Source organism: Echiichthys vipera, assembly GCF_963691815.1.
Source record: "Echiichthys vipera genome assembly, chromosome: 5".
NCBI lineage: Eukaryota > Metazoa > Chordata > Actinopteri > Perciformes > Trachinidae > Echiichthys > Echiichthys vipera.
Window position 1 is genome coordinate 920,507 of NC_139830.1, and position 12,963 is coordinate 933,469.

Here is a 12,963-nt window from a genome sequence, read left to right on the forward strand (position 1 = left end):
AAACGTGTGCTAAAGTGTCCTCTAGGAGCATAAACGTGTGCTAAAGTGTCTTCTAGGAGCATAAACGTGTGTTAAAGTGTCCTCTAGGAGCCTAAACGTGTGCTAAAGTGTCCTCTAGGAGCATAAACGTGTGTTAAAGTGTCCTCTAGGAGCATAAACGTGTGCTAAAGTGTCCTCTAGGAGCATAAACATGTGTTAAAGTGTCCTCTAGGAACATAAACGTGTGATAAAGTGTCCTCTAGGAGCATAAACGTGTGTTAAAGTGTCCTCTAGGAGCATAAACGTGTGTTAAAGTGTCCTCTAGGAGCATAAACGTGTGCTAAAGTGTCCTCTAGGAGCATAAACGTGTGCTAAAGTGTCCTCTAGGAGCATAAACGTGTGTTAAAGTGTCCTCTAGGAGCATAAACGTGTGTTAAAGTGTCCTCTAGGAGCATAAACGTGTGCTAAAGTGTCCTCTAGGAGCATAAACGTGTGTTAAAGTGTCCTCTAGGAGCATAAACGTGTGTTAAAGTGTCCTCTAGGAGCATAAACGTGTGTTAAAGTGTCCTCTAGGAGCATAAACGTGTGTTAAAGTGTCCTCTAGGAGCATAAACGTGTGCTAAAGTGTCCTCTAGGAGCATAAATGTGTGTTAAAGTGTCCTCTAGGAACATAAACGTGTGTTAAAGTGTCCTCTAGGAGCATAAACGTGTGTTAAAGTGTCCTCTAGGAGCATAAACGTGTGCTAAAGTGTCCTCTAGGAGCATAAATGTGTGTTAAAGTGTCCTCTAGGAACATAAACGTGTGTTAAAGTGTCCTCTAGGAGCATAAACGTGTGTTAAAGTGTCCTCTAGGAGCATAAACGTGTGTTAAAGTGTCCTCTAGGAACATAAACGTGTGTTAGTGTCCTCTAGGAGCATAAACGTGTGTTAAAGTGTCCTCTAGGAGCATAAACGTGTGCTAAAGTGTCCTCTAGGAGCATAAACGTGTGTTAAAGTGTCCTCTAGGAGCATAAACGTGTGCTAAAGTGTCCTCTAGGAGCATAAACGTGTGTTAAAGTGTCCTCTAGGAGCATAAACGTGTGCTAAAGTGTCCTCTAGGAGCATAAACGTGTGTTAAAGTGTCCTCTAGGAGCATAAACGTGTGCTAAAGTGTCCTCTAGGAGCATAAACGTGTGTTAAAGTGTCCTCTAGGAGCCTAAACGTGTGTTAAAGTGTCCTCTAGGAACATAAACGTGTGTTAAAGTGTCCTCTAGGAACATAAACGTGTGCTAAAGTGTCCTCTAAACGTGTGTTAAAGTGTCCTCTAGGAGCATAAACGTGTGTTAAAGTGTCCTCTAGGAACATAAACGTGTGCTAAAGTGTCCTCTAAACGTGTGTTAAAGTGTCCTCTAGGAGCATAAACGTGTGTTAAAGTGTCCTCTAGGAACATAAACGTGTGCTAAAGTGTCCTCTAAACGTGTGTTAAAGTGTCCTCTAGGAGCATAAACGTGTGCTAAAGTGTCCTCTAGGAGCATAAACGTGTGTTAAAGTGTCCTCTAGGAGCATAAACGTGTGTTAAAGTGTCCTCTAGGAGCATAAACGTGTGTTAAAGTGTCCTCTAGGAGCCCGGTCCATCTTCAACAGAAGGATCCAGAGAACAGAGAGTTAGTGAGCGTCTTGCTCCATAGCTGCTCATCTCATCCGTGGAAGCCTCCATGTTGTTTACACTCAACAGTCTCTTCTGTTTCACTTAAACACACCAAAGAAACCAACGTGATTGGTTCAAACTCCGTCACACGTCACCGAACTGATCTGAGAGTGAAACAGATCAGGGATCAGGGGGGTTTAGAAAAACCAGCCTGTCCAGAATGAACTGCTCCCACAGTCCAAACAAACCCCTGCACTGATTCAGGTTCAGCTCTGTGATGACTGATCTCTCTCCCCTTCGTCCCCAGGTTCCTCCCGCCCCGCCCCCCCTCCCCCGCCTCCATCATGCCCATCCTCAAAAACCTCCCAGTGCGCCTGAAAGGTGGTGGTCCCACTCTCGAGAACGCTTTGATTCTGCGCAGGATGAGCCTCAACATCACGCCCCACCATCACCGTCACCATCACAACCCCTTCGACAGCAACGACGACGACGGCATGAACGGGAACGGCCGCCACGGCGACCACTGGTCCCCCGGCAGCTCGCTGCTCGACGGCGATGTGCAGAGGGACCGCAACCCGTTCGAGGACGAGGAGGACGAGAACGAGGCCAACGAGGGGAAAAAGGGAAGCGGAGGTGGAGGCGGAGGGTCAGTGAAGGGGTCGTTCAGGTTCATGTCCCCGCTGAAGACTCTGGGCAAACTGGGGAAGAACCTGAGAATGTCCGGCAAGAGCAAAGGAAGCGCGACGCCATCACCGCAGGGGTCGCTGCAAGGAACCCCGTCACCTGCAGAGAAGAAGAAGAGGGGGAGGAGGAGCTCTGAAGGAAGTCTGTTAAGGTAGGTTTAGGATCAGGGGAATCTGGTCAGAGAGAGGAGGATGATGGGGGTACGTCAAGACATGACGGTACAAGGGTTCGTCAAGATAAAGGGCGCCCTCCCACTGTGCCTCCGTCCCGTGCCCCGTGCTTTAGGGTCCTTGTCCCCCCCTCCAGGCCCGTTTGTACTCACACTACCTGGGCCTCGGAGAATGCTTCTTGCTGCCTATACGTCATCACGCCGTAACACGTCACACGCATTGATGACGTCATGGCGATGCGTGGCTTTGTTTCCAGATCTTTCCGTAGACCTCGGAGTTTTTGTGCGTCTTGTCGACTGTTTTTGAATCTTTCCATCGACCAAATCTGCAGTAAACACTCCACCTCCGCATCACACCAACGTGAACCTTTCACCGCCATTGTTTGAAATGTCCGCGCATGGTCCCTCCTTCTTTTTTCTACGTCCCAACAGGCGCACAGGAAATGACCTCAGAACCACCGTAGGCCTCGTGCTCGTACACGTGCCCACGCTCGTGCTCGTACACGTGCAAACGTGCTTTACTAAAGCCCACCTCTCCCAAACGGGCCGTGGTAGGCAAGCGTGCCGCTCCTAGTCATGGTACGGTTGCACTCACACTGGTCAAACGCTCTACCTGAAAAACCTGTTTTGGCGCGGTGCGGAAGGACAGTGTGAGTGCGCCCTAAAAAGGGACACGGTGAGGTTGGAGGGTGGTTCAGGGACACAGGTGCTTTGGGATGGTCAGAGTTTTTTGAGGTTTAGATGTAAAAAATCTGTCAGGATGAAATGGAACGAGTGAAAAAGGGATTAAAGGAGTTCGGGGTCATGGTTGCGTAGAGGTAAGAAGTGATGCTGCGAGGTTCTCAAGGTTAGGATGGACACGTCTTTCTGGGGGGACTAGGGGGAATCTGGTGAAGTGAAGGGGTTCGATGAGCGTTTGTTGAGGTAAAAATCTGTCACGGTGAAGGAGGACGAGGGGAACACGGGAGTTAAGGTAAAGAAGGATGAGGAGAGTTGGTTGAGGTAGAGAGGGACATGGTGAGATCGGAGGGCAGGAGCGGGATTGTGGAGGTTGAGCAGGAAACAGTTTGTAATGTGGGAGCTTTGAGGTAAAGACGTAGTTCAGGTAAACAGGGATGAACAAGTTCCTTAAGGTAAAGAGAAGAAGTGACGCCGCGAGAGTGTCAAGGTGAAGAGGGACAAGTGGTTTTGGGGATCAGGGGAATCTGTTCAGGTAAAGAGGGGTGGTGGGAGTTTGTCAAGATAGAAGTGTGGTTTGTTGAGACACAGAGGCATGATGGGAGTTTGTCGAGGTAAAGATGAGTAAAGTCTTTAAAGGGAACAAGAGCGACGAGGTCAAGTCGAAGGATGGTTCAGGGACACAGGTTCTCCGTTGGGATTTCCAGACGATAAGGAGAGTTCGCTGCGACCGAGCGTTGTTACGACGGGGTTTGCTCATTCCTCTTTCACGCCCCTCCCCAGATTTGCGGGGAAGTACCGCGACACGCTCGGCTCCCGCAAGGAGTCGCTCACCAACGGCGAGCTGAACTGCTCGGAGAGCGAGTGCGACTCCACCAGCCGGCGTCTGTCCTTCATGAAGATGGTGGGCCTGGGGAAGCTGAAGAGGGAGTCCATGAACGACCACTCGTCCCTGGGCCCCGAGGAGCAGCCGGTGCAGGAGGAGGCGGTGGAGGAGGTCAAACCCAGAGAGCCACTGTCAGGTGAGTTTTTGGAGGTTTTCTCTTCAAGTCAACGTCAAACTCAGATAAATGTGCGACTGTGGAGTCGGTCCACTCTTCTCTTCCTCTCTTTCACACAAGGTGTTGAAGCCATTACACCGATCTGTGTTTCACCTATATCATATTTATCATATTTATGCGAGTAACTAATCATGCCTATATATCAAATTATGCTGATCATAATGAAATCCTGTTGATCATGTTGATGTGATATTCCTGAAACGATTATGATGATGATGATGATGATGCAATGATGAAGTCAGGGGGTGGTAACTCTATATGTAGATGTCACCTGAGCACAGGTGACGGGGTGTGTTTGGCCAGAGAGCGGAAGGGCAAACAATTTTCAACCGCATTTCGAGATAAAGCGGGTTTTTCTCTGTTTAATATGAGTTTAACTGATATTGCTGTTACTGTTAAGCAATAAAGGAACGTATTATTGTGACACTACGAAAGAATGCGCGTTGATTTACTGACCGCTCCTACAATTAAGTTGAAAATTACCCATCTGAACGCCTGAAAGGACGCCAGTCAACGTGGAAATGAATGGATGAGACCGGAGTCAGTGTCTTCCTGGACTGATCTGGACTGCTGCCAGAATCTGATTGCACCGGCACCGTGAGTAAACGAGCGGATGCGCTGTTTTCTGAACCTGGTTACGATCAAACATTAAAAGTGACAAATGAAAAGAAGGAAGTTTTTTGACGAGCAGACGAATAAATCCATGAACTGCCTATAAACTACGAAATCACTGAAACTATAGGCAGCAGGACACCGCGGATCAATATCGCTGCACGGAAAGCGGAAAACTTTAAAAGCGACGCGAAGACATGAATGAAAATATCACGAGCAGATGGAAATAAAATGTCATATACGAAATAAAGTGATGAAAGAGGTCTGAAATAAAATTATACGCTCACAGAATTAAATAAAGGCTTAAATAACCTATAAAGGACTGAAACGGAAACAAAGCACGGCTGTGCGCATGAAAGAGTATAAATAAATAAATAACCGAAATACTAACGAATATTCAGACAAAGCTGTCGGATAAACTTGGAAAAAACCTGAACAAACGAATATTAAAGGCTGAGAACAAAAACTGAAACAATGGCAGAAGGAAGTGATTATGGAGTCACTGAAGCTGGTGTTACTGAGATGGACGCTGTGCAACAAAGGAAAGCGTTCAAGTCACTCAGCGCAACACGCAGAGGGAAACTCTCACACTGTACACGGAAGATGAATGAAATAAAAACAATGATGAAAGAGGGTGCTGATGTTGACAATATTACTGAAGGTGCAAATGAATTTCTAAGACTGCTGGATGAATTTAAAAGGTGTCATGGATCTGTTCAGAAACTGCTGCCTGAGGATGTGAAAATGAATGAAACTTTGGACTGGTACGAGCCAAAAATGGCTGATTATGATGCTTTTCTAACTGAGGTGGGTCAATGGATAAAAACTCCGCCTGACCCACAAGCTATTGTGGATGTTGGAGACAGTGTCTCACAGACTGGTTCAAAGGGTTCAAACGGTTCTAAAAGTTCTAAAGGTTCCAAAAGTTCAAAATCTTCATCCGTTGCTTCAGCACGCATGAAGGCCACTGCAGACAAGGCTGCGCTGCAGGCCAGAGCTGAAGCTCTCGAAAGGAAACATGAACTGGAAATGGAGAAGTATCGGCTGGGTTTAAAAATGGAATCCCTGGACTTGGAAGCAGATATTGCTGCAGCTGATGCGAGGCTAAAGGCTCTGGAGGAATTTGAAAGTGACGAAGCATCAGAATCTGGAAAGGAAATGGAGGAACAAATAAATGCATCTGAGAAAATAGAAGGGAGCCTAGCAGAACTGGAGTTTGCACGGATAGGAACCATACCTAAAACACCCCTACAAAAGATGATACACTCTCAGTGCCCACCACTAACTGGAATCACAAAAAGGTCTGAGCAACCACCAAGGGCAACAAACCCTCAAATACCTAGAGTCGTTGTATCTGATAGACCACACAGAGGTGAATCCACTCCCAGAAGTGAAATAGCTCAGAGCAGCGATCTCACAAACATTATACAAAGACAGACAGACTTGGCGGATCTACTAGTGACACAGCAGAAAGAGTCTAAACTCCCAAGAAGGGAGGTGTTGGTGTTTGGCGGCGATCCTCTCACTTTCAGACCATTTATGAAGGCTTTTAAGCACAACATCGAGGACAAAACCAACAGCAGCGAGGATTGACTGTACTTCCTGGAACAGTATACTGTAGGTCAGCCAAAAGAATTAGTTCAAAGCTGCTTTCACATGAACGCCACAACTGGTTACGAGGAAGCAAAGCGCCTACTTAAATATCATTTTGGCGATGATTTCAAGGTCACATCTGCATACGTTGAAAAGGCCTTAAACTGGAACCAAATACGTACAGATGATGGAAAGGCACTTCAAAGCTACGCCCTCTATCTAAGAGGCTGTGGTAATGCAGTTCAGGACCTTCCATACATGTCAGAGCTGGACTTACCATCAAACATGAAAAGACTTGTTTCCAAACTCCCATTTAAACTTCAAGAGAAATGGCGGTCTACTGTATGTGACATCACTGACAGAACACAGCAGAGACCTAAATTCCATGATCTTGTTCTGTTTATGGAAAAACAGGCCAGAATAATTCAAGATCCCATCTTCGGGGATATCCAGGACCCTGCTGGAAGCACAAATGGGAGAAAATTCAAAAGAGACTTACCGTATATGAGATCTAGCAGCAAGAAAAGCTTTGCTGTGACTGTCGTTCCCAAGACAGAAACCAACAAGAACATCGATACATGGAAAAAGGCAGACAGGCCAAAGAGCATCCGTGCGGCCATGGACGCGTTCGTCAAGCCTTGTGCCTTCTGTAAAGGAGATCATGTGATGGAAACATGTGAAGCAATAGCAAAGATTCCCCACAAGGACAAAATTGAGCTGCTAAAGAAAAATGGACTCTGCTTTGCCTGCTTGGTCAGAGGTCATATGAGTAAAGAATGTAAGAAACGTCTCACGTGTCATTCCTGTGAGAAGAAACACCCCACTGTCTTACATATAGAGAACTTTACACCAGCACCTAAGCAGGATTCAGACACCAGGAGCAATTGCATTGCTAAAGTTTCAGCGGCAGCACAAATTGCTATGGTGTCATCAGCAGCACAAACAGGGGACAGAACTACAAGCTACAAGTTAGCAGTGGTACCTGTAAAAATGAAGGCACATAAAGGCAGCTGTTTGATAGAAACCTATGCGTTTTTAGACCCTGGAAGCAATGCTACTTTTGTCACGGAAAAACTGATGGAACAGTTGTCTGTCAGAGGAAAGAAAACAGAGATCCTACTCCGAACGATGGGTCATGAAAAGCCTGTGAAAACCCATGTTATGAGAGGATTGGAAGTATGCAGCCTGGATGGCAACAGCTTCATAGAGCTTCCTGAGGTCTTCACACAAAATGCCATTCCTGTCAATCAAGAGAACATTCCGACAGAGATGGACATAAAAGGATGGCCTTACCTAAAGGATGTCCACTTAAGACCCATCGAGGCAGAAGTAGGCCTATTGATCGGTGCAAATGTCCCAAAGGCTATGGAACCACTGAAAGTGATCAATAGTCAAGGTGAGGGGCCCTACGCAGTCCTAACAAGCCTGGGTTGGACTATAAATGGACCTCTTGGCAGTACTGCACCTACCGACGAGCATGGTCGACCACGGATAAGTTCCAATAAGATATCAGTGGTTAGGTTGGAAGAGCTTCTTGTACGCCAATACAACCAGGACTTCTCAGAGCTGGCCTACGATGAAAAACAAGAAAACTCATTTGAAGACAAGAAATTCTTGCATGTGATGAACAGCTCAGTCAAAAGGAAAGACGGCCACTATGAAATACGACTTCCGTTCCGTCAGGATAACATCAGCCTGCCTAACAACAGGAAGGTGGCGGAACAAAGAGCACTAAGCCTTGCCCGCAGATTCCAGAAAGATGAAGCCTTTCGGAAAGACTATAATGGCTTTATGAGGGATGTCCTGAGGAAAGGGCATGCAGAAAGAGTGCCAGAGGAACAACTCCCCCGGAAAGATGGAAGACTGTGGTACATTACTCATCATGGTGTCTACCACAAAAGAAAAAAGACAATCCGGGTGGTGTTCGACTGTACCTCTTCATTCCAAGGATCTTCCCTGAACTCTGAGCTGCTGCAGGGTCCTGACCTTACGAACACCTTGTTGGGTGTACTCCTCAGATTCCGACAGGAACCAGTAGCAGTGATGGGGGACATCGAAGGAATGTTCCATCAAGTGAGAATACCTAAACATGATGTGGACTTCCTCAGATTCCTATGGTGGCCAGATGGCGACACCGACCAACCGCTAGCAGAGTACCGGATGACGGTGCATCTCTTTGGTGCAGTCTCATCTCCGAGCTGTGCCAATTTCGCACTGAAGCGGACAGCTGATGATAATGAAGGAAACTGTAGCATTGAAATTCTCAACACCATTCGTCGCAACTTTTATGTAGACGACTGTCTCAAATCTGTCCCAAGTGAGAGCCAAGCAATCTGTCTGGTAAAAGAGCTCAGATCAGTATGCGCCACAGGTGGATTCAAGCTCACCAAATGGACCAGTAACAGTCGTGCAGTCCTTGCCTCTGTTCCAGCTGAGGAGAGGGCAAAAGAGGTCAGAGATCTAGACCTCGACAAAGACAAACTGCCGACGGAAAGAGCTCTTGGCATGCGATGGGACACTGAGTCAGACATGTTTTTCTTCTTGATCACCCCTAAACAACCAGCAATCACCCGTAGAAGTATTCTGTCCGTCTTGAACTCAGTATACGATCCTCTTGGGTTCCTAGCACCAGTCATGCTGACAGGGAAAGGAATACTGCAGGACCTGTACAGGCTAAATTGTGGATGGGATGAATCGATACCAACTGCTTACATAGATAAATGGAAGGAGTGGCTGAAAGATCTTAACCTGATTTCCAGCCTAAGAATCAGGAGATGCCTTAAGCCACCAGATTTTGAAGTTACTGAAGCACAGATGCACCACTTCTGCGATGCAAGTGAGCGAGGTTATGGGACAGTCAGCTATCTGAAGCTGACTAAAGACGATGGACTACCTCACATTACGTTTGTGATTGGGAAGGCAAGAGTTGCACCTTTAAAGGTGGTGACAATCCCAAGGCTGGAGCTTGCCAGCGCAGTCCTTGCTGCTAGGATAGACAGGATGCTGAAAAGAGAGCTTGAGTTAATCCTCAGAGACTCAGTGTTTTGGACCGACAGCACCGCCGTCTTAAAATACATCCAAAATGACTCCAGAAGGTTTCAAACCTACGTGGCAAACAGAGTGTCCACTATTCGGGATCTGACACACAAATCCCAATGGCGCCACATAAAGACTGGACTCAACCCCGCAGACAGTGCATCAAGAGGTATGAAAGCTGAGAGCTTCCTTCGTGAAGGACAATGGTTGAGAGGGCCAGATTTCCTGATGCAACCTGAAACAGACTGGCCAGTGATTCAAGTACCACCCACACTGTCCGACAGTGACCCAGAGGTCAAGAAGGTGGCTGTGGCTTTCACTACAAGTGTGCTGCAGAATCAAAGTCCGCTGACTCGTTTCATTGAGCACTTCTCATCATGGGACAAATTGATTCGATCGGCAGCCTGGCTCTTAAAAATCAAAGAAAACCTGAGACAATTGAACTTAAAAAAGAAAATGAGTGACTCAGACCCAACTGGGTCACAGCTGTCTGTGGAGGATCTAACCAAGGCTGAGAAATCACTCGTGTCCTATGTCCAACAACAATCTTTCCGAGATGAGATGACCTCTCTACAAAAGGGCTTGCCCATAAAGAAAAGTAGTAGGATGTATAAACTAGATCCCATCCTCAAACATGGAATCCTGAGAGTTGGAGGCAGACTAAGTAAGCTGGCTATGCCAGAGGAAACCAAACATCCTGCCATTCTGCCCAAGGACAATCACCTGTCAAAGATACTCCTTCACCACACCCATGCCTTGGTGGGTCATTGTGGAAGAAATCAAATGATCGCAAAACTCAGAACAAAATACTGGATCATTAGAGCAAACTCCGCTGCGAGAAGGATAACACGGGATTGTATACTCTGCAGGAGATGGCATGGCACAGCAATGACGCAAAAAATGTCTGACCTACCTCTACACAGGATAACACCTGACTTGCCACCCTTTACCCATACTGGAATGGACTACTTTGGTCCCATAGAGGTCAAGCGTGGCCGCAGCAAAGTAAAAAGATATGGAGCCTTGTTTACGTGCCTCGCAAGCAGAGCCGTACACCTAGAGATGGCCTACTCAATGGATACAGACTCCTGCATTTCTGCACTCCGACGATTTATCTGTAGGCGAGGCCAAGTGAAGGAAATTGTTTCTGACAACGGTACAAATTTTGTTGGGACAGAACGGGAGCTTCAAGAAGCACTTACTCACCTTAACCTCAGTAAAATCCAGCATTTGATTCACGCTGAAGGTATAAAATGGACATTCAATCCACCCTATGGTCCTCATCATGGAGGCGTATGGGAGCGGCTCATCCGGATAATCAAAAAGATCCTCTACTCCATCACAAGAGAACAGACCCTGGATGACGAGAGTCTCCAAACAGCTCTATGTGAAGTAGAGGCGATAATGAATGACCGGCCCATCACAGTCTTATCTCAGGATGTAAAAGATCCAGAACCTCTGACACCCAACCACTTGCTTCAAATGAAGCGAAGGCCTACTCTTCCACCTGGACTCTTTGACAAAAGTGATACCTATTCCAGAAGAAGATGGAAACAGACCCAATACATGGCCGATCTCTTCTGGAAGCGCTGGACACGAGAGTATCTCCCATTGCTACAAGAAAGACAGAAATGGAATAAGGTTAAAAAGAATCTAAAGCATGGAGACATAGTGCTGATCATTGACGAAAGCTCACCACGCAACTCCTGGCCCATGGGCAGAATCACGGAAATCTTCCCCGACAAAAAGGGACATATACGTCGGGTCAAGATTAAGACACAAAATGGCACCTTGGAAAGGCCCATCACAAAGCTGTGCCTTCTACAAGACATGACCTGAGGAGAGGGGCCTGACCTATGCCCCTTTTTCTTATTTGACCCCTGAAACCTTAGTTGAACATTTTTTCTCTCTCTTTTCTCTTTTTCTCAAACAAAGATCTGCATTGAACTATTTTTGTTGAATTTTTATGAACTTGTTTCGACAAATGGACTATTGGAACTAACCGGATTATTTTTTGGCATATTTTTTGAAATTCTATGGACAATCTTGAATATTATCATAAAGGACTCTTGAGTGTATGCTTCCTATGTAAATGTATGAATTGCCCTATACCGGTCAATTAGGGGCCGGAGTGTTGAAGCCATTACACCGATCTGTGTTTCACCTATATCATATTTATCATATTTATGCGAGTAACTAATCATGCCTATATATCAAATTATGCTGATCATAATGAAATCCTGTTGATCATGTTGATGTGATATTCCTGAAACGATTATGATGATGATGATGATGATGCAATGATGAAGTCAGGGGGTGGTAACTCTATATGTAGATGTCACCTGAGCACAGGTGACGGGGTGTGTTTGGCCAGAGAGCGGAAGGGCAAACAATTTTCAACCGCATTTCGAGATAAAGCGGGTTTTTCTCTGTTTAATATGAGTTTAACTGATATTGCTGTTACTGTTAAGCAATAAAGGAACGTATTATTGTGACACTACGAAAGAATGCGCGTTGATTTACTGACCGCTCCTACACAAGGAAACCCAGATCAGTGCACGAGGAGACCTTTAGTGAGGGCGAGCCATTCCCCTTTGTTTTAAATCATGTAGACCAGGGGGGTCAAACTGACCCAGTAAAGGGGGCGCTGTGGCTGCAGGTTTTCATTCCAACCGAGCAAAAACACACCTGACCCCATAGACCTCCATGTCAAACACGTTCACAGCTGCTACAAAGACGCTTCTGGTCTCTGGAGCTCATTTCCCCGTTCATGATCACATGATGGTGGAACAGGACGCTCATAAACCAAGACATCATCTGCGTACGATGAGAGTTTCTTACCTTTCCATGTTAAAACGACGACTTTACCACAGAAATGAACACGTTTACACAAGAAATAAACACGTTTACAGCTGGAACAAAGACACTTTTGGTCTCTAGGACTAATTTTTCGTCCCTGATAACTCTACTGGGGCTGAATTTAATAGAACTCACCTGTTTAAATTGGCTTAAAGCTGAAATCCTGCATTATAGAAGGCGTGGACGTAGCCGCCACAGTTAGAGCGAGTCAGGCACTGCCGACATTGTGACGGCTGAACCCAACGCGACTCCACGGGGACTTCTACCAATCCAAGACTGACATACATGATGTGAAGAACTCATTTCAAGGAAGGTCTTTCTTGAGATGTTTCTTTATTGTCTACATCAGGGGGGTCAGAGTGATCCAGTGAAGGGGGGCGCTGTGGCTGCAGGTTTTCATTCCAACCAAGCAAGAACACACCTGATCCAACAAACCCAATTGTGTGAAGACGGTTCAGGTGATTGCAGGAGTCGAGTCAGGTGTGTTTTTGCTTGGTTGGAATGAAAACCTGCAGCCACAGCGACTCTTCACTGGATCACTTTGACCCCCTGATGTAGACAACAAGGAAACATCTCAAGAAAGACCTTCCTTGAAATGAGTTCTTCACATCATGTTGCTCTTTTATGTCAGTCTTGGATTGGTAGAAGTCGGGTTCAGCCGTCAC

The 12,963-nt window shown here is 46.3% G+C and overlaps 1 protein-coding gene across 1 annotated transcript in view; it reads left to right on the plus strand.

Moving 5' to 3' along the window:
• exoc3l2b (exocyst complex component 3-like 2b) overlaps positions 1 to 12,963 on the plus strand; it is a 46,350-nt gene that overhangs the window by 10,924 nt on the left and 22,463 nt on the right. Inside the window, exons 2-3 of the mRNA XM_083913986.1 lie at positions 1,914 to 2,441; positions 3,921 to 4,159. Of these exons, the coding sequence (XP_083770112.1) occupies positions 1,951 to 2,441; positions 3,921 to 4,159 (730 nt within the window). The 5' untranslated portion in view covers positions 1,914 to 1,950. The remainder of the gene's footprint in view (positions 1 to 1,913; positions 2,442 to 3,920; positions 4,160 to 12,963) is intronic.